We start from the raw sequence: 25,658 nt of genomic DNA on the forward strand, positions 1-25,658 counted from the left end.
CCCCCTCTACCATCTGCCCTCTGACTTCTCTATCTTGCACTAAACTGGGTCACAGGAAGCCATTTACCTGGGGGGCATTGACTCAGTCCTGTCCCTTCCTGAGGAAATGCAGCTGAGTGATAGAGCGTGGGCTCGGAAGCCAGAACGTCTGGGTCTGAGTCATGCTTCTGCTGCTTCCTAGAGTGTGACCTAGCGAGTCATTTACTATCTCAGGGCCTCGGCTCCCGGATGATAACAGCACCTACCCACAGGGTTCTTGTGAAGATCAAATGAACTTCTACTGTAAATTCTCCCAACTAGTGCCGGCTTCACAAATAGTTAGAAGAATGATCATTATTATTATGGTTGTGTGTTGCACCTTTAGCTGAGTTCAAGGCTTATTCAAGTAGCCATGTGTAGCCTTCTACATTTTCTGTGAAACTCCTGCGAAGATTGTTGCCCAATATGCATCTCTTATAAGGCCTTATGTGAAAGTTCATCCCAGAATTCACTGTCAGGGGACACGCTACCAACCGAAGAAACTGTTTTCCTGCCTTGTTGATAGCCTGAGCTAAGAAAGTCATCCTAATTCCCTTTCTGCCTTGGCATCCAGGAAGCTTAAAGTCAAATTTAAATCTCAGTCATGGCAGGAAATATGGTTGGTTTATTTGCTTCCATTCCTTTCCTGTCTGTCTTTTCTGTTCAGCTTCATCTTGTGAGATGTGCCCTTCTTGTGTCTCTAAACCCTTTCTGGGAAGAGTCACACAGGATAAAAAGTAACTTAGTAATATTATGCATAAAATTGGGGTAGTTGGCCTAAGAGACTCGGTCATTAGACTTGGGCAACTAATAGACTTGGGCAACTCTGGCTTTGGATGGGGTGAGGGGACAGATGTTCAAGGAATTTCAGAGACCACCTCCTCATCTGGGAAATGAGGCCCATAATGGTTATTTCTTATAAGCTATTCACTTTTTATTTCCTTGCTCGAAGCAATGAACATAGTAGGATTATCTGTTGATGTAGCACATTCACTAGGAAAATGTCGAATCATAAATAATAACAAGTGTTTATAACATCCTACTAATGAAAAATCAGATTGTAAAAATCTAACAAAACGATACATCTTACGTGATCCCATAGTATGTGTCTGTCTGTCTATCTATCTATCTATCTATCTATCTATCTATCTATAATGTGACATAGGTTTGAAAGACTGTGTCATCATAAAGGAAAGAGTCATTGAGTTGATAAAGCACTAGCTGTTAGCAGGTGCTCTCTTTCTGGAATGAAAAGATGAGGGAAAGTTGAAGTTCTCCATTAGGAATCCTAAGTTCTGACTTTCCCTACAAGAGTAGGTCTGCTCCACAACCCTCCCTGGATGGGCGGGTGGTGCTTCCTCTGTCAATGGAGCAGTGTCCCCAGTCAGAACTCAGGGACAGATTTTGGGAGGCCCTCTCAAGACCAGGACTCCACACATGGGAAAACATGTTCGGCGTCAGCCTCACAAGTGTGTGCATGATAGTGAACCAACTCCGGGATAGGAACATGAAAGAGGAGGAATAGCGTGGATACTGAGTCTCACGCACGCATGAAGGATGAGACCTAAGAGGGAAACTGGGGCCGTCACACCCATGGTGGTAGCAGGTCCAGCACCCACTCGTTGACCTCGAGTGAGTTAATGCCCATCTCTGTTCCTTGTTTTCCTCATCTTTAAAATGCACCTAATCATGGCCCTTACCTCATGGGGATTTAGGAAGATGACATCCGAGCTCAGAGCTCGGCACACTGTAAGTGCTCAATAAATGCTCACTGTAGTTCCTTCCACTGTTGGTGCAATCCTTGCATCTTGCACATGGGAAAACTGGGGACCGGGGGCTGTGGGTGGGGCCCTGTCCGCTGGGCCTCAATTTCCTCACCTGGAGGAGCCGTGGCTGAGTCCCGGGTACTGCAGGCGCACATTTGGTGCAGGGTGGGGCGCTGGGGTCTTACCTTCATTGTTCTCTCCAGGCGGGTGGTAAAAGGACAGCCCCAGGGAGATGATGGCCGCGATTTCCAGGATGATCAGCGTCACATCTTGCAGTGCCTCCCACACCAGCTGCAGGAAGGTTTTTGGCTTCTTTGGAGGTATAAAGTTTTGCCCAAAAATCTGCTTTCTCTTTTCCAGATCTGGAGCGGTGCCTGGCAAACCTGTGGACAGAATGCAGGAAGGTTGGCCTGGGAGGCCTGGGAAAGACACTCAGCTTCCCAGGAATCGTCCTGAATGGGGCTGGCCCCATGGGGAAGCACAGAGCGGGGGTGGGGGTGGGGTGGTGGAAACAAAGCAGAACACTTGCAGGCACCAGCCAGGCACCCAGCACTCGCGCCAGGCCCAGAGCGGGCTCCTGTGAAATGCCAGAGACACCATGAAGTGGGGTGAAGAGTGGTCCCCCACAAAATGATATGTCTGGATCCTAATCCATGGAAACTATGAAGGTGACCTTATTTGGAAATAAGGAAAACGGTCTCTGCTGATATAGTTAAGGATCTTGGCCTAAACCCAGTGTTAAGTGTCCTCATACGTGACAGAGGGAGAAGACACAGACCCAGAGGGCACAGGCCATGCGAAGATGGAGGCAGAGATGGCAGGATGCAGCCACCAGCCAAGGAACGCCAGAGCCACGAAGACGCCCAAAGAAGCAAGGATGGGAATGTCCCCTACAGTCTTTGGAGGCCGCATGGCCCTGCCGACACCAGATTTCCAGACTTCCGGTCTCCATAACTGTGAGAGAATAAATTGCTCTTGCCCAAAGCCACCCAGTCTGTAGCCATTTGTTATGGGGGCGACAGAAAGCACATACACACCACCAGGCCCACCCCCCACCACACCCGTGTTCCTGCTTTGCATTTCCTCCCGATCTCTTCATCGAGCACACACTTGGAGACCCCTGCCTTGGGTGTGAATCCCAGCCTGTGCCTCCAGCTCTGAGCCTCAGTGTCCTCCTCTGTGAGGGGGATGACGACTGTACGTAGCCCATGAGTGGTTGTGAGCATCTCAGGACAGAATTCATTAGGTCAGTGTTTGTTGAGCACCTACTATGTGTCCAGCACTGTTCCAGACACTGGGACAGAGCAGTGAGAGACACAAACAGAGCACCCTGCTGGAAGTGCTGACTTCCCAGGGGACACACAGGACGTGGTCAAGCGGTGCCTGGGGTGTGGCATACACTCAGTGGAGGCTAGTGGCCTGTCTCATGGACCATGGGGGTGAAGTGCAGTCCTCATCATGCAGGGCCGGGACATAGCGGCCTGCTTCCAACCCACTGTTTCTTCACTTCCAGACAATTTTCCCTGCCTCACCAATCCGATCCTTACTCCCTGCTCAGCAATCTTTGGAGGCTCCGCACTACCTCCAGAATAAAGTCCATGCTTCTCAGCTTGGCTCTCTGGCCTCTTGATCGGACCCCCAAGCCATGCTTGCGGACACATTTTCACTACCTGGCCCCCACCCAGCCAAATCAGGCCTGTCCTCTGCTGGCGTGGCTTGTGTGTACCTCCTGCCACATGTTTGGTCGGGTATGCCTTCCACGTCCCTCCTCCCTGCTCCGTTTGCCTGTCTGCAAGTCCCCTCCCAAACTCATTCGCTCCAAGGTGTGGACAAGAATTGTCCAATTCTACCCATAGTCAACATTTGAAATCATTCCACTTGGGCTTCATTCCTTGAAATAAAAACTCCAATTCCTTTAGAATCCCTGGGAGAGGGAAGCCATCATCAGATCTGGACACCATGGTGTGAATGAGTTTCAGGCTTTTTCCTGGGAGTGGGATTTGATAAAGAGAAGAAAGGAGAACTGGGGATAGTGGTGGGGCCTCTGAGGGAAAGGGCTATGACCAGTCAATACTGGCCTGTTATGGCAGTTTGCTGGGCTTTGACCAGCCAGTTCCTTTCTCTGAGCCTCAGTCTTGATAATAGGGGAGTTCAGTAGGATGGGTGGGTCCTAAGGATCCCACAGGTTCCAAGGTTCCTGAAGTGGTCCTGCTGGGGTCTATTCACAACTCTTCATAGGTTTGGTATAAATAAGGGCTTCACTAAGAAGAAGCTTAGCAAAACTGGGGCCAGTCTATCTCCTAGGCCTGTCCTGATTGATTCACAGAGAGTGACTCTTTGAATCTTCTGAGGGTCTGTGATTCAAACGTTCTGGAGTGTGACCAGTTGAAAATGTAGGTATTCCCCAGTTCTGGAAGTCTGGTCATAGCTCAGGGGTTCTTTCATCTGGGGATTCATGGGACTGGCTTTGAGATCTTGGGTCCTGGGACAGAGCACAGGGCAGGGGGTTGCAAATCTGCAGAGCCATGGGGCTGAGCAGCTTTTGTGAATGAGTGAAGTAGGTGGGTGGGGGGCAACAGGGAGTAGTGGGGACTGGGGCAACATGAAGAATCTCAGTCATTTTAAAGGGGGAAATTATGTCTTAGCTCTTGTGGGAGAATGTGGAACCACTGTGGTAGATCTGTCAGTCTTCCAAGGGAAGCTGGACACCTGGAATTTGAGTAAAATCTTCCCATTAAAAATAGCCTAGGATGAAATACAATGTATCTGTGAGCTAGATTAAGCCCTGGGGTTGCTGGTGTGAAACCCCCAAGGCTATGGATTGGGGAGAGGGGAGGAGCAGGGAGGCACCAGAGTAGAACAGCCTCCCTGTCTCTTCCTCATCTTTCCTGGGCTTCCCCCTCCCCAGCACTACACCCTGCCCTGCTCTGCTCCCTGCAGGTTCCGAGGTCTCCTCTGTTTTTTAGAAATAACAGCTCATAGAATAAAAATATTTGTGTGTTCTGTAGGGCCAGTCCCACTTAGAAATCTCTAGGCAGTTTCCACACAGCAAACACCCTAGTATATAAACCCAAGATGGGAACCTTGGGTGTTGAGGTGCTCACATAGGGTGATTGAGATGACAGATGGTGGCCATGACATCTTGCTCACCCTCTTCCTCTTAGGGGAAGAAGGTGGGCTGAGCTGGAGATGGGGATACCCAGCCCCAGGAACTCAGATGGGCTTGAACTCAGATGTTATAGATTCAGATGCCAGGTCTGAGTGACTTTCGGCAAGAGGCGTCGCCTCTCAGTGCCTCAGTTTCCTCATCTGTAAAACGTGAGTAACAGCAGGGCCTACTTCACAGGGTTGGGCGGACCTTTGGCAGGACGTCTCGCGTAAGGTGCCCGGTGCTGTGCCTGGCACTGGGTGAGGGTATTGGTTAGTGTCGCTCAGTTTTAGGTGGTGTGTGTGATAATTATGGCCTGCCGGAGGAGGAAGACTTTGGACAGGTGGCATTTCAGTAAGATGGGGAGGAGATCAGTAAGATGGTCAATGTGAGGACAGGAACAGCAGAAGGGCTATATGACTGCAGACAAGCCACTTATCCTCTCGGGGCCTCAGTTTCCCCATAGGTGACATGAAGGATTGGCCTGACGGAAGGATAGGGGCTGGTGGCTCTGATACCTTGTATCCAAAGACAGTGGTTTTGAGGACATACAGGTGGGACCTCCCACTGTCTAATCCACCTAGCATGTTTTTCCCAGGAGTGGAATCTCATAGTTTTCCTGCCTTCTGGCTGAAAATGAACATGCCTATTTTGGGGAGCAGAAACAACAGAAGGTGATGTGAGAGATGAATGGTGCTGGAGATTCAATTTAGATTAAAGAGCATCTCAACATTTAGCATATTAAAAATTAACATTCTGTGTCAAGTATCATTGGACAAAGCCAACAAGGCCTTGAAAATTCAGAACCACAGTGCCTGGACATTGATGTCAGAAGCCGTGTGGGGTTGTGGGTTTCTAATGTGAATTTCTTTTTTTGCACAAGAAGCAGAGGACAGAGATCTGAGTGAGGAGTCAGGTTTGTGGATGAACTTGGGCCATTTATCTCATCCCTAGGAGACTCAGTGTCCTCATCAATAAAATGGGAGCAAAGTAACTCGTAGACTGTGGTGAGCCATGCAGAGAAGAATGTGTGCAAAATTGTATGCGCGTAGCAATTGTGCCTTCACAGTAAAAAGCCTCCAGCACATGTACAAATTCTTCTATTGGAATCAGAATTTGTGTGTTCTATTAATCACGTAATAGGAGAAAGCCAAGCACAGAGCATGGGAAACTTGGGTTGTACAGCAATTATTTGCTGCAATGGCTGTTTGCTATCATTGGATATTAGAATAACCTTTGCGCCAAGCTTCATTTCTATCCCGCTGTCCCGGACACATCTGGATTTGTTCCCAGCCTCTAAGCCCGTGCCCCTGCTAATCCTCATTCCTCTATGTGGATTGCCTTTCTCTCTCCTTAGCTCTTTCAGGCCCAGCCCTGAGTGCTGCAAATGGCAGCCTCAGGCCATCAGAGAGGTCTTGTTTGGTCAGCTGCACACTTGCACAGTGTTAAAAAAGTGATAGGGGCGCCTGGGTGACTCAGTTGATTGAGCATCTGACTCTTGGTTTCCACTCAGGTCATGATCTCATGATTTGTGGGACTGAGCCCCGCATTGGGCTCCAGGCTGACAGTGTGGAGCCTGCTTGGGACTTTCTCTCTTTCTCTCTCTCTGCCCCTCCCCTGCTTGCACACGTGTGGGCTCTCTCTCTCTCAAAAATAAACAAAATAAAACAAATGATAATTTGTTGCCAGCATTAAAAACTCAGGTACTTCCACATAAAAATCCAGATGTCTAGCTCAGCAAGGATGTGTGTCCTCAGCAAGGACCTCAGGGAGCTGGAACCTGTGGATGAGAGCTCTCTGACCCAAACATTGGCCTCATCTTGGCTGGGGGACATGTTTCCTGTTAAGGAAAGCTCAGGGGGACAGTGAGAACCAGCTTAAGTTCTTCCAGGAGCAGAGGAAGTCTTTGCATCATCTGGACCTAGCACAGAGCTGGGGACCAGGAAGAGTGAGTGAGGGATCCTGGTTTCCTTAGAGGGAAGGACTTTGTCACTGGTGGGCTGAAGTGGATGGATGTCTAGGGAGGAAGGAAAGGGAAACACACCCAGAGGCTGGACAACCCGCCATGGTGTCCTGTCACTAGATGCTAGGCCCCCAGCGACTCAGGAGTCTTTTCTCTAAAGAGGCCTGAATTCCCCCCGGCCCCTCTGAAGGTAGAGAAAGTAGTTAGGATCCTATTAGATGGTGTGTATCCAATCTTCCACTTGCTTATTTAATTAATCGACAAATATTTATTGAGCACCTACTATAAGCCAAACATTGCTTTACATGTTGGGGACTCTGGTGCCAGGAAGGGTTTCCTGGAGGAAGTGTAATTGGTTGAGCTCAGAAGAAAGAGTGGGGGCTAATCAGGTGAAAGGGTCTGGGTAGGGTAAGAGGGTTGGCGAAGGCAGAAGAAACCCCAAAGGGCTTGGGAAAGGCCAATGTTGCTGAAGCATCCCCCGTTTGCCCCTCAGGAGAGGGGGCAGATGGTCTCCAAGGGAGAGGACACATCTTTTTGGTGCCACACGGGGTCCTCATTGAGCAGGCCTTGGAGTGCGGGGGCGGGGCTATCTAATGGATAGCGGAACTCATCTTGTTGCCCTCTTTCCCTTGCCTGCCTGTTAGCTCAGCACTGAATTTACAGTTCACTTCTTAGAGCTGCATGGAGGACTCAGTGGTACCTGTTGTGCCTGTAAGTCATCATCTTACTTCTCCTTTCTTCCCTTTGTCTGAATTTCCTCACTGAAGTCATTAAAAATCTTTCTGTATGAGACAAACTTTTACAAGCTGCTCTGCAGGTAGGACATACGTAATCAAGTAGGAAAAAAAGGGAGTGGTGAGGTAGGCACAGGTGCAGGGATTCAGAGGTCAGAAGCAATGGGGGCATGTCACATATGACTTACTTTTGGCCCTGGTAATTGGGGGCTGGGCTCTGCTTTTCCTGTGTGGGGGACACTGATGTGAAACTCCTCGTGCCAACCAGCTGGGCTCTGTGAAAAGTAGGGGCCTTTGGCCATTGGGAGGGGCTCAGGGTGAGAGTTGGCAAGCCATCTGGATGACCTCTGACCTCTTCTTCCCTGCTCTGAGACCCCCACAAGGCTGAGCATCCCTGTTCCCCGCAGAGGGACGCCAGAGAACTTTTTCAACCCCAGGAAGGTAGCCATAATGAATGCTGCCACTGAATTTGGCTGATATTTGGGGGGCATTGCCTGGCTGAGTGAACCTGCCTGCTGTCTGAGCAAATGATTTCAAGGAAAAAGTAACTCTCCACCTGCTGCTCAGTGTTAGTGCAAAAAACAAACTGCCCCCCCCCCCAGATGCTGGTGCTTGGCATATATTGGCCCTCATAAATCATAGATGCCGTTGTTACTACTAACTACCACACTATCAGCATTACCGTCACTCTCGGCCTGGAATGTGCCTCCTGGATATTTCTGTCAGCATGGCTGCTGTCTGAGACTGTCTGAGACCCACCACTGCAGCCACGACACACCCCTACCTAGGTCCCGAGACTTGGTTTGGATGCCTCTTCACTTGCTGTGTGACCCTGAGTAGGTTACTTACCCTCTCTGGGGGCCCTCAGGTTGTTTCACTTGAGGATCAAACCGAACCAGGCTCTGACAGTGCTTTGTGAACTGTGACATTCTTCCTCCTCTCTTGGGGTCACCCCATTATGCAGGAATGTACACTGAGGCACAGAGTCCTTCTGCTGGGATAGCGACTGAGTCAGACTCCTTGCCACAGAGACCAGGGGTCACATTTGCCCTCCTCCAGCCTGATCTAGTTAGGGGTGGGCTGCGTCTGCCCAGAACAAATGCCCCACAGCGATCTTACCTGATTAAGCTGACATAAGTCACTGGCTCACACAGGCCTGATCCGTCAGCTGTGGGGTGCTTAGTAAATTTCAGATGAAACAAATTGTGAGTGCTTCCCCAGGAAGGCCAAAGGGGGCTTCATGGCTCTTGCATGCATTTAAAAAAAGGGAAGAGAGTGCAAACTGGGGAATGTACCCAGAAGGCAGGTGTGTGACTTAGTATGTGAGAGAGGCTGTCTGTGCAGGTATGCGCGCACTCAAGGGTGTGGCTGTGTCCGTGTGCACATGAGTGGCCTGGAGCTTCATGTAGGAGGGGGCGTCCACATGCTCCCACCCTGTCAGAGGCCAGGGAGAGTGGGCTGCTTACAAAGACATCACTGCTGAGATGTTTGGGACTTCACAATGCTCAAGACAAAGTGGTGAAACGGTAGGAGAGACCGGAGTTTGAGCTTTGCCCAAGGCTACTTCTGAGCTCCGTGACCTTGGGCAGGTGACCTCCCCGGTCTGGGCCTTGGTTTCCTGGTGTGTAACTTGGGGATGAGGACAGCACTCATCTCACAGAGTCACTGTGGGGAGGGAACACACTGGATGTGCTAGGTTGGACAGGGGCCTGGCTCGGGGTAAAGGCTTCATAAGCAGTAGGCTTGCTACTGTTGCTGCTGTTATTTGAGCCACCCCCAAGCCACTAGCTCCAAACTTGGTTGTATGTTGGCATCACTAAGGGGCTCTGAAAAATATTAATATCTGAGCCTCAAACCTAGAGATTCTGATTGAAATGGACTGGGGTGTGGCCTGGGCCTTCGATGTCCTGGGTGAAGGACTTACTGGTTCCCAGACCCCCAGCTGGAAACACGTTAGAAATGCAAATTCTGACGCCAGCCCAGACCTACTGACTTGACTGCTTGGGAGTGGGGTCCAGGCATGTGTGTGTTAACAGCCTTCCTGCAGGGACAGGCTGAAGAAGGGGCAGAGGGTGGAGAGGATGTAGCTAATGTGCTAGGTGCTTTGGGAATGGCACTGCCCTCGAGCCTCACCGACCACCCTGGTTTCTGCCGAGGTTCTGAGCGGGCAGTGGCTTGAGCGGCTTACACAGCAGGTGGGGGACAGAGCCTGGACCAGCCTTGTCGATCTTTCCCTTCCTTCAGCAGCAGGTGCCTGCTCCCCCACGGCTGGTCTCTCTCCCTGAAGGCTGCACACGCATGTCAAGCTCACAACCTGCCTTGAGGCAGCAGAGGAGGGAATGAGTGTTGTGCTTTGAGAAGCTGACAGACCCAGACTTGAAGCCAAGGGGGTCATGGAGGCCACAGTCAGACCTTCTGTCTCCTGCTGGTGGCTGAAGGAGCCTAGAGAAAAACTAGGAACAAGGTGAGGAGAGAAAGGAGACCAGAAGAGGAGATCAGGTAGCCTGGGGCCGGGAGTTCCTGTTGAAGGTCGAGCTGACAGAGGTTCTGCCCTGCTCTACAATCTTCCATGGCTCCCCATTCACAACTGTGACCAACTCCTGTGCTGGTGGGCTCTCTGAGGTTGTCCCAAAGGACTTCTCCCACCTCACTCTCGGTCTTGCTGTGTTTATCCCTCTCTGCTGCCAAGCTCTGAAACATGTCTGGCATTTGCTGGTGTTTGTCTGCTGTGTCTATGTTCGTTTGGCTCCTGACCCAGAAGGCCCACCCCTCCCCCCTGTTGAGCTAGTCAGTCTTCTGAGACCCAGATGAAAATTCACTACCACCTTCTGAAAGCCTTCCTTGATTTACCCAGCAAGAGCAATCCATTCTTCTTTTCTTCCCTGAAACCATTTGTCACCCGGGACATTCACTAACACACTTACTTGGACATCCCTCCTGTGCTGGTTTTGGCCCTGGGGTCAAAGGCCGACAGACCCATTCTTCGCTGCCACTATCTTCTAGATTCCGATTCCAGCACACCCTAGAGGAGGCTGTTCGTGCCTGGGAGAGTTGGCCCTTAGGAAACTTCCTTCCCTCTCCTGCTTCTCTGGCGACCCGACATGGGGATGTGAATGCCGGGGCCGCCCCGAGGCCCCTGCACACACGAGCGACACAGCCTGTGCCACCCATAAGAGCCGCTTAACACACCTGGGCTCAACCCCTCTGCAGAAAAACAGCCCGTGCCGTGGGCATCCCTACGGTCTGCACCTGCATGTGTCTGGCCAGTCGCCGCCGTAAGTAGAGAGGAGACTTGGTGGCTTTATTCCAGTGTGCACAGCGGGCAGGTGCCTGGAGTTCACGATCACATCATGGTGTTAGTGATTCCCAACGGACGGGTGCAGGAGGAGGGCTGTGTCTCTGAAATATCATGGCCCCAGGTGGGGTCGTCCATGGATCCAGGGTCTCTAATAATTACGGGTGGCGATGTGCAGGCAGGAGCTCACACACAAAGCTGACAGCTGGCGTGAACGCGCACGGCCGCAGCACTGGCCGCTTTCTCTGTAGCACGTGGATGCGACGTCCATTGGCTCATGTGCATACACGTGGACATGGCATGGAAGGGCACCAGGGCTTGTGGGCACCCCAGACGCTGTGTCCCTCTAAGCCACCTTGACCCACATGCGGACACGAACTTCTCCACTGATTTAAATTCACCAGTTGCCTTTTCCCCGTGTCAGGCCAAGTTTCCACCCTTACTCCACGGTAGGAATCCTTACACCTGTAACACCTCTCCACGCATGGTTCCAGAATCTCCATCTGACAGGGCACGGGTATGGGGGAGTGTGGGAGTGGGTGGTGGCGATCTGGTTGGGAGGTGGGTGGCCAGGGGCTCATCTTAAAGCTGTGAAAATAGCAATTACCAAGCATGAGGGGTCCAGGGGAGCTGGGGCCTTGAATAGGGTTGCCAGATAAAATACAGGAACCCAGTTAAATCTGAATTTCAGATAAACAGCAAATAACTTTTTTTAGGATAAGTTATATCTCATACAGTATTTGGGACATACGACTAATAAAAGCATGAATTATTTTTTGTTTACCTGAAATTCAAATTGAACTGGAAGGCCTGTATTTTTCTTTGCTAAATCTGGTAACCCTACTCCTGAGGCTCCCCTAGTCCCCTCTCCTGGCTTCTCCACTGTTGGAGCAGGACAATTCCTGTGGCCACCAGTCCCTGCCCTCCCATCTGAGGATGAGGGAAACGAAGACCCAGAGCCGGGAAAGTGACCCAGCCCAGACACAGGGTGATTCAGCTGTGGCACTGCGGCTGGGCTCCTGATTCCCGGTGGAGGCCCTTTTCACAAAGGGAGGGGACGCTAGTCTCGCTCAAATGAACAGTGAGCTTTATTGCACACTCCCAAACGATGGCCATTTCATATTCTCTCTGTGTGTCAATCTCATTTAAGGGATGTGATTCAGACTGTCCTGAGGTGACCTCTGAGAAGCTTTTATCTCATCCCCTTGGAAAAATGGAGGCCAGAAAAGCCATTTTTCTCTTCTGTGACAGGGTCTTGGTGGCTGAACGTAGACACGGGAGAGCTCATGAGAGGAGCTTCTCTATCCCCCCAGGAGAGGGCGCTCTGCACAGCTGCTGCCTGCAGCCTCCCTGGTGGGGACGTACCAAGGTGCAGAGTGCGGGTCTTGACCACTTACTGAGGCCTTGAGCAAATGGCATCCCCTCTGTGAGCCTCAGTTTCCTCATCTGCAAATTGGAGCTGAGGGACAATCTTGCTCTGTCCTCTGGGGTTAAGATGAAAGGAGCAGAGATGTGGGAAGTGCCTGGCAAACAGCTGATGCCCAGAACCTGGCCAAGATAGCCCTTTCTTGCCTCTGAACTCAAATGCCACCCCCACATGACATCGCCAGAGGGGCAGAGTATATATGCCTTCTCACTGACCCCTTCGGGGAGGCAGGGGGCTCCTCACACCCCCATCCCTCCACTACACTGGGACCGCAGACAGAGGGGGCCAAATGTGCACGTATGTGCAGTTATGTGATCATCCCTCTATCCACGTGCCTTGCATTTAATTCTCCTGGCCATTCTATGAGTTCTATGCATTAGATGGATGGACAAACCGAGGCTCAGAGATGTCAAGTAACTTGCCCAGTGACACAGAGCTAAAGCTGGGATTTGAATCTGGATCTTTAAGTCTCCATAGCTGTACCCTTTCCACACTGTGCCAGGCTTCAGACCTGGCACTGAAATCAAAGCCAAGAACTTTACCATTCTCCTGCTGCTCTTGAGATAGCCTTTTGCTATCAACAGAGACTTGGCAATGGACAAGGGGTAGCTTCCAGGATGCCAAGCACCTGAAGGAAAATGGGAGAACTTAGTCACCAGGCTGGGCGTTGCCAAATATTTGTGTTGTCACTGAGGTCTGGATTCTTCCATTAACGTAAATAAAAGTCTCATATTTTGAAAGGGAAAAAAAATCCGCAAGCCCTTCAAAAGCTACAACATTTATAGAAAAATGCCTTTCTGTCTTTGGAAGGCGAGCGGGCTGAATACACTGTGGTACATGCAGTCCAGAAAATAATACTATGCAACAGTTAAAAGAAATGAGATGCGGGGGCGCCTGGATGGCTCAGTTGGTTAAATGTCCGACTTCGGCTCAGGTCATGATCTCGCGGTCTGTGAGTTCGAGCTCCGTGTCCGGCTCTGTGCTGACAGCTTGGAGCCTAGAGCCTGCTTTGGATTCTGTGTCTCCTACTCTCTCTGTCCCTCCCCCACTCATGCTCTCTCTCTCTCTCTCTCTCTCTCTCTCTCTCAATAATAAATAAACGTTAAAAAACATTTTAAAAAAATGAGATGCATTTCTATGTACTCCCAGAGAAGGCTCTCCAAGACAAACTGGGGAGTGGAAAAAAAGCAAGTTACAGAGCAACATGTAGTTTGATTCCATATATGTAAAACCGACTACTCAACAGAACAACAGCTTCTATTTTCTGTGGGTACGTATATATGAAAATGTGTAGCAAACGGGCCTATAAAGATCTGCTCCAAACTCATGGAGGTGGGACCTCTGTGGAGGAGGAGAAGGTGCTCGGATTGACTGTACAATCATAGTGGTCAAGGGGACCCTATTTTTGACTGAAATATTTTTAAGCAGGAGAAGGTGCTCATGTTTTATTTGAATAATTCAAATTTAATTTACAGAGGCAACGAATATGTACTACAAGAAAATGTAGGTTTGTCTCCATATAATCTTTGGAGAGAGTGGGCTTGGGGACAAATACTCTGGGATTAAAACCCTGGCTTCATGACTTACTACCTGGGTGTTGCTGAGCGAGTCGCTTCACCTCGTCTGTTGCAGGGGCTGTGGTGTCTGGCCCAGAGCCTGGTTGTGCAGATTAAAATGGGGGGGCAGGTGCGACATGCCAGACACACAGGAGGTGCTCCGTGTACAATGGCCATCATCGCTTCTTTCCCCCAAGTCCTGTCCTCGTCTCCCATCAGGGTCCCCTCTTGCCCCCAACCCTATTACACCACCCAGAAAACCTCCCCCACCCAAAGAAACAGTTGTCTCAGATCTGCCCACTCTCCTCTACTGCCCGCACGTTGGCCCAGGCCACCATCACTGCTCACCCTGGGGGGCTTTGGTAGCCACCTCGCTGGTCTCTCTGTTCCCACTCTCAATATTCTTCGCCTAACAGCCAGAGGGATATTTCAAAAGTATGGAATATATGGTGTTAGCGTCAGGCCCTTGCTTAAAATCCCCCAGTGGCTTCCACTCCCTGTACAGTGGTGGCCTTCACTTTCTTCTGCAAACTCACTGCCCCCTCTGACCACTGTGCTCTGGTGACTCTAGCCTCTTTTCTGCGGTTTGAACACAAATGCTTTACTGCCTCAGGGCCTTTGCACCTGGTGTTCCCTCCCTTTCCTGGAATGCTCTTTCCCCCTTTGCACCTAACTCAGCACTTCCTTTGGCTGAACCTGTTCCTTTCCCTGCCCCCAGAGAGAATGTTCTCTTTTGAATGGTCTCAGAGCTCTCCGGAAATCCCTTTTATTTTTATCATGATTTTAATAATCAGTAATGTAATTCGTTTTTCTTAATGTTTGACTCCCTGCTGACTCTAAGATCCATGCAGGCAGTGAGTACATCTGTCTTGGTCTGATACACACTAGATAGACAGACACTCAATTCAATAAACATGGGGCCTCTCCTAGACAATTGCATGGGGAGAAAAGAGGTAAGGAGGGGACAGTGTGTAACTCCAAGGCAATGCCTGCTCTGGGACATTTTCACGCTGAGATCTGAGGGGCAGGGGAGAGACTTGGGTCTCCTCAAGTCACCCCCAATATGGCCAAGGCCACACTGCAATGACCTCAGCGGCTTCCTCCGTCCTTGTTGCTGATGGGAGGGATGGAGAAGCCCACAGCCAGCCCCCGCAAAGGGACTTGCTGGGGAAACACCCAGGCCAAGCCTCACGCTGGGGCATCCCTCACACTTCCCACGTAGGGGCCTGAAGTGGCGGCTGGGGAAAAAATGTCAGTGAGATCTAGTATCAGACATATGCCAAGGCAGGTAGAGGCCTTCATTTCTGTGACAGCAGCTTCTCTCTGTTGCTAAAAAAAAAAAAAAAAAAAAAAAGCAGCTTCTTTGAGGACTAGGAGGCAACTCCTAGAAATAGATGCTCCCTCAGGATGAAAGAATTTGGGGGTGGGGGAATGGAGATGGAGAGGGGAAGAGAAAGATGGTGGTGTGACAGTTATGAAGCAAATCAGAAAACCCACGAGGACCCCAGAAAGCTGAGGGTACCTCTGTGAAAGCTGTAACTGGCTGCTAGCATATCTTATACTGGCATTCTTCTCTTCCCTGTTGTACCCCCTCCCTTCCCCCTCCCCCTCTTGGGATCACTCCCAAATATACCACCTGCACCCCAGCCTCGACTCGCGCTCTGCTTTGGGGGGAGCCCTGAAGAAGGAGACAGGTTGGTAAGTGAGACTTGTGTGAGCAAGGGTGCAACACAGCCCTGGGGGCCGGCTTCCCGGGTCGACCTTCCTCCAATCACTGGCTGTGACCTCCCTGGACCCTTCCACCCAGGGGCTTGGATCGGCTCTGTATGGGCCCTGGCCGCTCACAAATTCCCAGGTCCTCCTGCACACTTCTCTTGTAACCGTATCACTCATTCACGAAGCTATTAACCTTTAGGCTGCTGGGTCAGCCCTGTGGCCGCTCACCTCGCGGACGGAGCTGCCCAGGGATGAGGGTGCACTGTGTGCATGGCACACACAGAGAGGGTCCCACCCAGGGTGCGGGGCGCCCTGCGGATGATGTCACTCTGGTGGCGAGCTTCTTTTCCCCTCGTTCTGCCTTCCGTGTGCCCGCTCGCTCTCTGCCTGGCCATTCACCTGCCTGGCTGCCCTTCTGGCTCTCATCTTTCTGGGGTGGCTCTCAGCACCTTTTTCGGGAAGCCCCCCCCCCCCGCCCCGAGCAGCCCCAATCCGACCTGACGACCCCATGCTGCTGCCTCCTATCTCCACAGAGGTTATCAAATGGCGTTTCAACTGACCCTTCTGATTACTTCATTTCGAGCTCCTCAAAGGCAAGTCCTGTGTTGTGTCATTTTGTGTCCTTGGCTGTGGCTGGACACAGGAGACGCCACGTGCTTGTGGAGGGAGGGAGGGCTGTTGGCTGTGCTCAGTCACCACGTGGATACGAACCCCTCTGGTCCAATAATTCACCCTCACGATCACCACCGACAACACTACACGGTTCCCCCGTGCCGGGTTCTGTGCTCACAGCTCGCCACATATAAGTCCATTTGATCCTCGAAGTGACTCCTTGTTGGGGGGGGGGGGGTACGGTTAACAACTCCTTTTACACACAACTAGTACGGGCAGGGCTGGACTTGAACCCAGGGAAGCTGGCTTGCGTTCTCTTCTGAACTGTTGTAGTGTTTGGCCTCATGCATTTGATCAATCGTGACAGTGCTCCTCGCTGGTACCAGTACCCCCACCAAGCAGCAGTCATACACAGCTGAGCAGAAATGGCAGGTGGACACCCACCTGGAGGCCTGACTGGGTACTGCTTACCAAATGCCATCTCAGAATCTTTAGAGAGCAAGTGGGACGTGCATTTCATCTTGATCCTCTGGGCTTTGAACTGTGTGGTTACAGCATCCAACGATTACCCGTGATTCCAGCTGTACCCCCTTTAAGGCTGTGTGACCTGAGGTGAGTCACTCACCTTCTCTGGACCTCTTGGGTTATAAAATGGGAGAACCCTGGAAACTCTAGAGGCCGATGAGAAGATTATGTGAGGCCATGCATGGCACAGAGCGCTTGGCATAGAGAGGGAACTTAATAAATATTCCCTCAAGTCACCAGTTGGACTTCAGTTTCAACTACATAAGGCCAATAGCCTCGTCCTTTATGGAGGAGGAACCCGAGCCATTGGTGGCATAGCCAGGACCAGAACCCAAGTCTTGAGACACCAAGGCCCCTTGCTCTCACCGCTTCATGACTCTGGCGGGTGTGTACGTGTCCCTTCTGGGAACGGTAAGCGTTCGCAACCCGTGTCTATCTTGATAGTTAACTGCACGCTGGTGGATGTTCTTTTGTAACTTAGATGTTTTGTGGATCTCTCCAATAATTTGACCAAGGCCACCTCCATTGCTGCCCATGTGACAGAGAAGGCTCAGCGCCTCTTTCATTTCATGTATTAGATACCTCCCATCCGTCCAGCAGGAAGCTGGCCACTCCCCTCCCTACCTAGAAACCCGTCACATTCTCTACTTAGAAGGCCGTTGTTTTGGGACACAGTGTGCTCCCTTCAGCAAACTGTTTCTGAAGTTTTACTAACTCTAAGCATTAGACAGGATGCATGTGTCTGGCTTCAGGAATCCGGTTCCTGTGATGCCTCAGGACCCACGGGTCTCTGGTCAACCCCTCAGTGACATTTCTGTTGGGAGGCAAGTCCACTCTCTTCTGGGAGAGAAGAGACACTTACTCTGCCAACCAGCCATGTCCCTGTTCTTGCCAGGTTGAAGGCAGGGACACTGAAATGCCAGCTGTGATGCTTACGTGATGACTGGAAGGAGACTGAGAACATTTCTCTCTCTTTCTCTAGTTGTAAAACTAACAGTTCGTAGAGGAAGAAAGGTTGTCGAGCCTGGCCACTGGTGAAGCCACAGACAGCTCTAAGGCCAGCTCTTGCCCCAGTGTGCCAGACTGTGAACTGCATGAGGAGGCTGGTTGAGACTGGCTTGATACCTGGCACAGAGTTCCAGCACACAGTAGGTGCTCAATAAACAAGTGTGGGCAGAATGAATGGCTGGAGGCTACAGATCTCACAGTATAAGAAAAACATCCTCCTTAAAGTCTTCACCAAACAATGAAACTAAAATCAGTTGAGAACAGTTAGGCTTATCAGGAAAGTTAGTGATATTCTGAATGTGCCCTCAGAATATTATTCATAAAAATAAATACTTTTTCACTAAATTGGAATGAATGAATATTAAGAGCTGGGTGTTAAAAAGAGTTCTCTTTATTTTTTTATTTTTTGAAAGTTTATTTATTATTTATTTATTTTGAGAGACAGACCGAGAGAGGGAGAGAATCCCAAGCAGCCTCCTCTGCACTGCCAGTGAGAAGCCCGACATGGGGCTTGAACTCACAAACCATGAGATCATGACCTGAGCTGAAGCCTGACACTCAACTGACTGAGCCACCCAGGTGACCCCAAAAGAGTTCTTAAAAAAAAAAAAAACTTTTAGAGCACCTGCATGGCTCAGTCGGTTAAGCGTCTGACTTTGGCTCAGGTCATGATCTCACAGTTTGTGAGCTCAAGCCCCACGTTGAGCTCGGTGCTGACAGCTTGGAGCCTGAAGCCTGCTTTGGATTCTGTGTCTTTTTCTCTGCCCCTTCCCTGTTCTACTCTGTCTCTCAAAAATAAATAAACATGAAAAAAAAAAAAACCTCTTAAGGAGTTTAAGTGTTTAAACTCTTTAAATCTTTAAAATCTTTCTTTAAAAAAGAGTTTAAAGACACATAGAGGGAAAATTTCATGGTTCTGACCTTTATCTCAAGTGGTTTACACCCTGACCTTAACTTCCAAGGCTCACCGCTCCCACCTCTGCCCCTTCATTGCCTCCCTCCCTCTTTTATTCTGGCTGTCAGAGAGCGGCCCATTCTGAAGGCTCCCCTGGTTGCTTCTCATGCAGGGGCAACAAATAAATTTCCTTTTGCAAGTCGACTGTTATTGATTAGTAGGCTCTACTTGGAGTTGCGCTTGAGGAGTCTGAGCATTGGGATTGATGGGTGATGGATCTGCCACAGATGTGGGTTCAGAAAGTGGAGAATTAGTTGTATTTCAGGTATTTGCTATGTCTCTCATCTTGTCTGCTCTCTTTTAAATTTTTTTTAATGTTTATTTATTTTTGAGACGGAGAGAGACACAGCATGAGCAGGGAAGGGGCAGAGAGAGAGGGAGACACAGAATGTGAAGCAGGCTCCAGGCTCTGAGCTGTCAGCACAGAGCCCGACGCGGGGCTCGAACTCACGAACTGTGAGATCGTGACCTGAGCCGAAGTCGGATGCTTAACCGACTGAGCCACCCAGGAGCCCCTTGTCTGCTCTCTTTTGATCCTTGGGCCAGGATTTTATGGGGCCCACAAGGTAGCCCCTGGTTGTTTTGTCCATGTTTCCAAGTCAGCAAGTCTAAGACCAATCTTATTGTTTCCTTCAAATCTATTCCTCTTTCTGGTCATATTGACAGCCTCCTTGGTATTTCTAGATTTGGCCTTTCTTCTTCAGTCTTGAGATCATCATCTGAATCTGGGCTTCCAGAATCTCTCGCCTGGCTACTGCTGCAATGGCACCTTAGGAAGTCTCTGTCCTTCCAGCCCCATTGCCTCTGACTCACAACATATGCTGCTCTGATCTCCCATAAGTGCCCACTCTCCACACTGGAACTTGCAATGGATCTAAATGCTCAATAAACAGTATCTATTATCTCTTGTTTGAGAGTTAAGACCAATCGCATTCGTTCGTTTGTTCATTCGTTCATTCATTCATTCATTCCCCTTTCCTTTCCTCTTTGTTCATGTATTTGTTAAATAGACATTTTGTGATTACTGTCATGGAAAATGTCAAACATGTGTTGTCTCCTAAGGACACAAAGATAAACTACGCATGATCTCTGCTTTGAGGAGCTCACAGTCTGGGGTGGAAACAGACACCTAAAAAATTACCTCCAATCCAAGGTAATAAAATGACACTCGAAATGCCTCTCTTTCGACCTCTGGTTCCTTTTCCAGACCATGTCTTTCATCTCTCCTTTGGGATCTGACTCAAAGCCATTCTTCCTAGGGTTCTTCTTCTCTCTCAGCACCTGCCACACTCTGGGGCACAGAATGATGGCCTGTCTGGGTCTACCTGCTTCTACTCCCTTTCCACCAACTGATGCCTTTGCGTCATTTCTGTATAAGGCAAATTGTCCACCACGCAGTAGGGCCCCACTAACAGTTGGAATTGAATCACTTCCAGTTTTTGACTAAATCTCTCATGTGTTCTATTTCTCCTCTTCAACCCCAATCTGACCTCTCAGATGGGCCATCCGTCCATTTGCTTTGATGCTGGGCTTGGGGCCAGACTGCATGGCCCTGCCACTTACAGGTTGGGTATGTTAACCCCTAGATGCCTCAGTTTTCCTATCTTTAAAATGGGGATTATGATAGAACTTTCCTCATATATGTTGATGGGTTTAGGACAGGGTTTGGGACCTGGTAAAATTGCTGGCCACTACTGTGGTCACAAAGGTCTTCCCCTACATTTTGGAAAAAGGCCCTTCTCTTTATTTATCCTTTTGGGCTGAACCCATTCAGTGTTTGGAATTGTCACCCTCTCCTGCTTGTGTCTACCTTGTATTTTGTCCACTGATTGTGAGTCCCTGGGGTCCTGCCCAGGGGGGTTGAGCCTTGGAGGGCTGTGGAAAGGGGAGGGTGGGTGGCCCAGTCACTTCTGCCCAGGCAGAATCATGGCCCCCACTGCTCACAGGTCACGCCTGATTGCCTAGCAACAGGAACATACATCTTGGCAACAGCTTGCAATTTTATGGGGAAACAAAATGTTCCTGATTAACCCTCAAATCACATTCCAGTGAGTTCTGTTCAGCCTGAGGCTGAGCAACATAACCAAAATGAACAGAACAGAGCACCAAGGCATGTGGTGGGGAGGGCCCTGTGCCCTGGGGCTGGGGCTCCGGCCATGGGGCGGGTAGGACAACACAGAGGCCCTTACCTAGGTCTAGGTTCAAAAAGTGGCCTTGTCACCTCCTCATCAGGTGAGCCTCTCCTCACCTGCCAGAGTGAGGATTTAGTCCCTGCCTTCAGGGCCCCAGTGAGAATAACACGAGAGCCATGCCACTCCCTCTTCTCAGCCCTGGTGGCTGCCTCACTTGAGAAGAAATCTCACACACCTCCAACAGCTCACAGGCAACCTCTGCTCACTCCCCTGGCTTCATCTCTTGCCAAATGTCCCCTCAGGTCCCACCTCCAGCCTTTGCCCCCACCACTCCCCCCCAACCCCCTCCCCCCCCAACCCTTCTACGTGCAGCCTCCCTTTCATTTTCCAAGTGTTCTCTGCCTCCTGCTCCCAGGATCAGAGGATCCACTGTTACTCCCGACTTCAGCCCCTTGCTTATTTCCTGCAGGGCATTTGTTACAAGGGACAATCTCAGGGATTTTGCTATTTACTTGGCTTTCTGCTAGTCGCCCACACTGGAATGCGAGCCCCATAAAGGCAGCGACATTCATTATTTTGTCCACTGCTGTGTCTATCTCCAGGACCTAAAACGCCATCTAGCACATAGTTAGTGCTCAAGAAACATGTGTTGAACCAATGCATAACCAGATGGAGGGCTTTGCCAGTGCCTGGTGTTTAGTGGGTGTCCACGAGCCTTTGCGACCTTTACCTCACTTAGGCTTTTCTTCTCTGCAAAGGTGAGTGAGCTGACACCCTTAACCCCCTGCTGCTTGGCCCCACATCTATTGGAGGAAATTCCTTCCTAGGGATGTATAGCAAAAAATAAAAATACCTGTAAACCGAAAAGCATGCTAGCAGGAAATCATCATGCCTAGCACTTTTCAGGGACAAAACTTAGGACAGAAGTAGCACCAGGTATCCCAAGAGGCTCTGAAATTTTAATACACAAAATAAGGACAGGGGAAAAAATATCTACGATCTGAGGGCATATGAACACACTGAAAGGGCAGGGGTTAGGGCCACATAGGCCTGGGTTCAGATGTCATCCAGCAACTTGTTGCTGAGTAACCTTGAGCACACTGTGCCTCAGTTTCCTCATCTGTAAAATGGTGGTACTACGGAAATGAGATGTGGTATTTAAAGGGCAAGTCCCCCCGGCCACATCCCAGGCTCAGGATTAAACCCCAGGGATGAGACCCACCATGGTCTCCAGCAGGATCTCCCTCAGCCTCCCATGTTGTGGCTGTACTTTTTTTGTTACAGCACGGCTGACTCCCTGAGATGGTAATTGTTAGGACAATTTAGGTAAGCCTTTGGGGGTGACAAAAAAGCTGGCAGTTCCAGATCAAACAGTCAGCCGTCTCATGGGTCCGTCATCAGAACATCAGAGGGACAGTTTTGCAGCCTGGCCTCACATTAACTGCAGCAGCCAAAAAACTGATTATTTCAAACCCCGGTGCTCACTTGCTCAACACTGTCTGCTTGTCTGGGTAATTAGATCTCCCAGGACTTCAAGAGGATGCTGGCGGCTTCGTGTCAGCTCATGCGTCCTTGAGGCTGGCAAAGGGGCGGCAGGAACTGCTTCTCTGCCAGTCAGATCCCAGCCCCTCCCTGGCCGGTACATTCCCCCTGACCCAACCTCTGGGTGGGGATGAAAGGCCCACACCTTTCCACATCAGAGACAGGGAATGCAGGGGAGTCGGGCCAGGGCTGGGACAGGGAGGTGGTGGATTGCTGGTGGCTTTGGCCAGGGTTAGTCTCTGATATTTCTGTGGTCTCCCTGCTGAGCTGGGCGATGGGTTCCGGTTGGGGGAAAGGTGGACTGAGGAGCCTTCAGCCTGCACATAATATGCACACGCACATGTAATCACCATTCACGTTTTCATTTACTTAGAATCCCTGTTAGGTGCTTGGGGATTCAGAGGCAAATGAAACTGCCCTTGCCCTCAGGAAGCATAAAATCCAAATGTCTAGGAGGTTGCCTGCCTACCCACCACCTATGCTATGGCTGCCTCTCTCAAGTGGAAGAAAAATGATTTCGCCCTTTAGGAGGTAAGCCAAACTGTGGTCATTTACAAAGCTACTGGCAGTGTTCTACAGTTTCCCTCTGCAGGGATTTTTTTTTTTCCCCTGCAGGGGGCGTGCCCAGGATTTTCTCCACATGCTTATTCCTTTGTGATTGGGGCAGTTTTGGAACCCCGTTTGCTCACTGAGCACTCAGTGACCTCTTGGAAGTTGGTTCTCTCCCAGCTGAGAGCCCCAGGTTTAACAGACTAGGGGGCCCTTTCTGACCCTGTGATTTCTCCAAATACATCCCAGCAAGGAAAGAGGTGGGGGAAAAGGAGGAGTGGGAAAGTTAGTGGATTCAAAGACAAATCCCAACTCTGTGACCCACCACTGTGTGATCCTGTGCAAGCCCTCTATGAGCCTCAGTTTCTTTAAAACGGGAGGCTGGGAATGCTTTTCTCCTATGGCATCTACGATATAGAAAGAGATCACAAAAGCTTGTCGTGCCTAGCAGAGTACCTGGCAGAGCCCAGGAAATGGACATAGGGGATCTGAAAACACTGAAAAAGCAGGAGCCCCACCAGAACTCACCCTCAGTCAACCAGGGAAAGCAATTCTTGGGGATCCAGCACGTCATTTGAGGCTCAGGTTAAATATCACTTCCATAGGGAAGCCCTCCCCCACTGCCTGTCTAAGCTGCCCCTTCCCATGGTTGCCCTCAAAGTCCTTATCCACCTGATATATTTTCTTGTTCATTTATTAGTTTCCTGTATTTTTTGCTGGACTCCTATAAGTTTTGTGAGGGTAGGTATCTTTGTTCACTGCGGTATCCCCAGAACCTAGGACAGCACCTAGCAAACAAGCAGATGCTCAATAAAGGCTTCTTCAAAGGATAGATGAATTAAATGAATGCAGTGATTCTCGGCCAGAGGATGGTGCAGACCCCACCAGAGGAAGTGTGAAATTTGGTGGGGAGTAGTAAGTGGTAGGGCATCTATAGTCTCAACATTATAATTATTATAATTTACTTTCAGTTATCTTTAATTTATTCTGGAATCCTAATATGGCACCAATGGAGGTGCAAGCTGTGTAGTTTTATAGGAAGCTCTAGGGACTCTGGTCTCCTGTAGGCCTGGAGGCCTGTGTTTGAGGACTCTGCAACAGGGTGGCAGCTGGATCATGCCAGGCCTGAAGGCCACAGTGATTTTAAATTTTATTCTTTTTTTCTTTTTTAATTAAAAAATTTTTTTTAAAAACATTTATTTATTTTTGAGACAGAGAGAGAGCACGAACAGGAGAGGGTCAGAGAAAGAGGGAGACACAGAATCTGAAACAGGCTCCAGGCTTTGAGCTCTCAGCACAGAGCCCGATGCGGGGCTCGAACCCATGGACCGTGAGATCATGACCTGAGCTGAAGTCGGATGCTTAACCGACTGAGCCACCCAGGTGCTCCTCTTTTTTAATTTTTTTAATGTTTATTTACTTTTGAGAGAGAGAGAGAGAGAGAAAGAGAGACAGAGAGACAGAGTGTGAGCAGGGGAGGGGCAGAGAGAGAGGGAGACAGAGAATCCAAAGCGGCCTCCAGGCTCCAAGCTGTCAGCACAGAGCCCGACGCGGGGCTCGAACTCAGACTGCGAGATCATGACCTGAGCCGAAGTCGGACGCTTAACCGACTGAGCCACCCAGGAGCCCCGAATTTATATTTTATTCTAAGAGCAGTGGGGATCATTGTGTTTTGAGTAAATGGTGGTACGAGTAGATTCATTTTTAAGTCTATTCTGGCCACGATAGGGAGAATAACTTGGAGGGGGAGAGGATAGAAAAGGGAGGGGCTTATACATACATTATTTTCATTTAACTTTTCTGGTAACCCTGTAGGTAGGCATATCTAAACTCACTCTTCAGATAAAGAAACTGAGGCTCAGAGTGGGACTATAATTCAGCTGTGGTCACAGCTGTCACACAGAGTGAGCGGAGTGGCTGACATTGGATCCTCAGTTGGTGTACCGTGTCCAGGACTTGCCAAACAGCCTCCAGCCCCTGGGCCTAGAATTTGGGCTCATCTTTTATAGTCCATTACTCCCAGACCTGGAGGCCCTTGAGAATGTTGCTGGCCAGAAGGAGGCAGGTGAGTGAGACCTGGAAACCATGATCAAGTTCATAGGCAGATCAGGCATCTGCCTGGCCCCCACCCTGGACTCTCTCTCTCATATTTGGGCCTGAGCTCCACTGTGTTTGGGAGCAGCCGAAAACTCCCAGGCTTCTGGGCAAAGTCCCAGCACCACCCTGAGGGGAGTATGGAGCCCTGGGGATGCCCCCTCATCCCCTTTTAACAGCCCGTTAAGAGAATGAAGTGTGGCCTCATCCAGGCCCAGAGTTTTATTCCCACAGGGGTGTGGCTTGGGCAAGTGAGTCACCCCTTCTGCTCCTCAAGTTTCCTCATCTGCAGAATGGGGAAAACTGGCATTTTGGGATAGTGCTTGGGACAAGATGATGGCTGACTTGGCTATCACCGGAGGACTGGGCAGTCTAAATCGACCTCCTGGCCTGCCCTAGGTTGAGCCTTCTGCTGGCCACCAGGTGGTCCCTAATAAGAGGGCAGCCCCAGAAGAGCTTCTGGTGTGGGGATCTGGTTCTTCACATTGGACATCTGTGGCCATGAGCCAGGCACATGTGGCCGCAAGAGAGAATTCCCATCTTCCTGGAGGGTCGGTGGGGCTCCCTGCTAAATCATGGATTCACTATGTTTAGGATGTCCACTCGGCCTGGTTTTGAC

The 25,658-nt window shown here is 50.2% G+C and overlaps 1 protein-coding gene across 7 annotated transcripts in view; it reads right to left on the reverse strand.

Moving 5' to 3' along the window:
• The window catches only part of ATP2B2 (ATPase plasma membrane Ca2+ transporting 2), a 387,223-nt gene that overhangs the window by 80,267 nt on the left and 281,298 nt on the right, over window positions 1–25,658 (reverse strand). For all 7 annotated transcript variants that reach the window (XM_030307403.1, XM_030307401.1, XM_030307398.1 and 4 more), the window contains one exon: window positions 1,970–2,167. In XM_030307403.1, coding sequence (XP_030163263.1) covers window positions 1,970–2,167 — 198 coding nt within the window. The remainder of the gene's footprint in view (window positions 1–1,969; window positions 2,168–25,658) is intronic.

Source organism: Lynx canadensis, chromosome A2 (assembly GCF_007474595.2).
Source record: "Lynx canadensis isolate LIC74 chromosome A2, mLynCan4.pri.v2, whole genome shotgun sequence".
In the NCBI taxonomy this organism is placed as follows: domain Eukaryota; kingdom Metazoa; phylum Chordata; class Mammalia; order Carnivora; family Felidae; genus Lynx; species Lynx canadensis.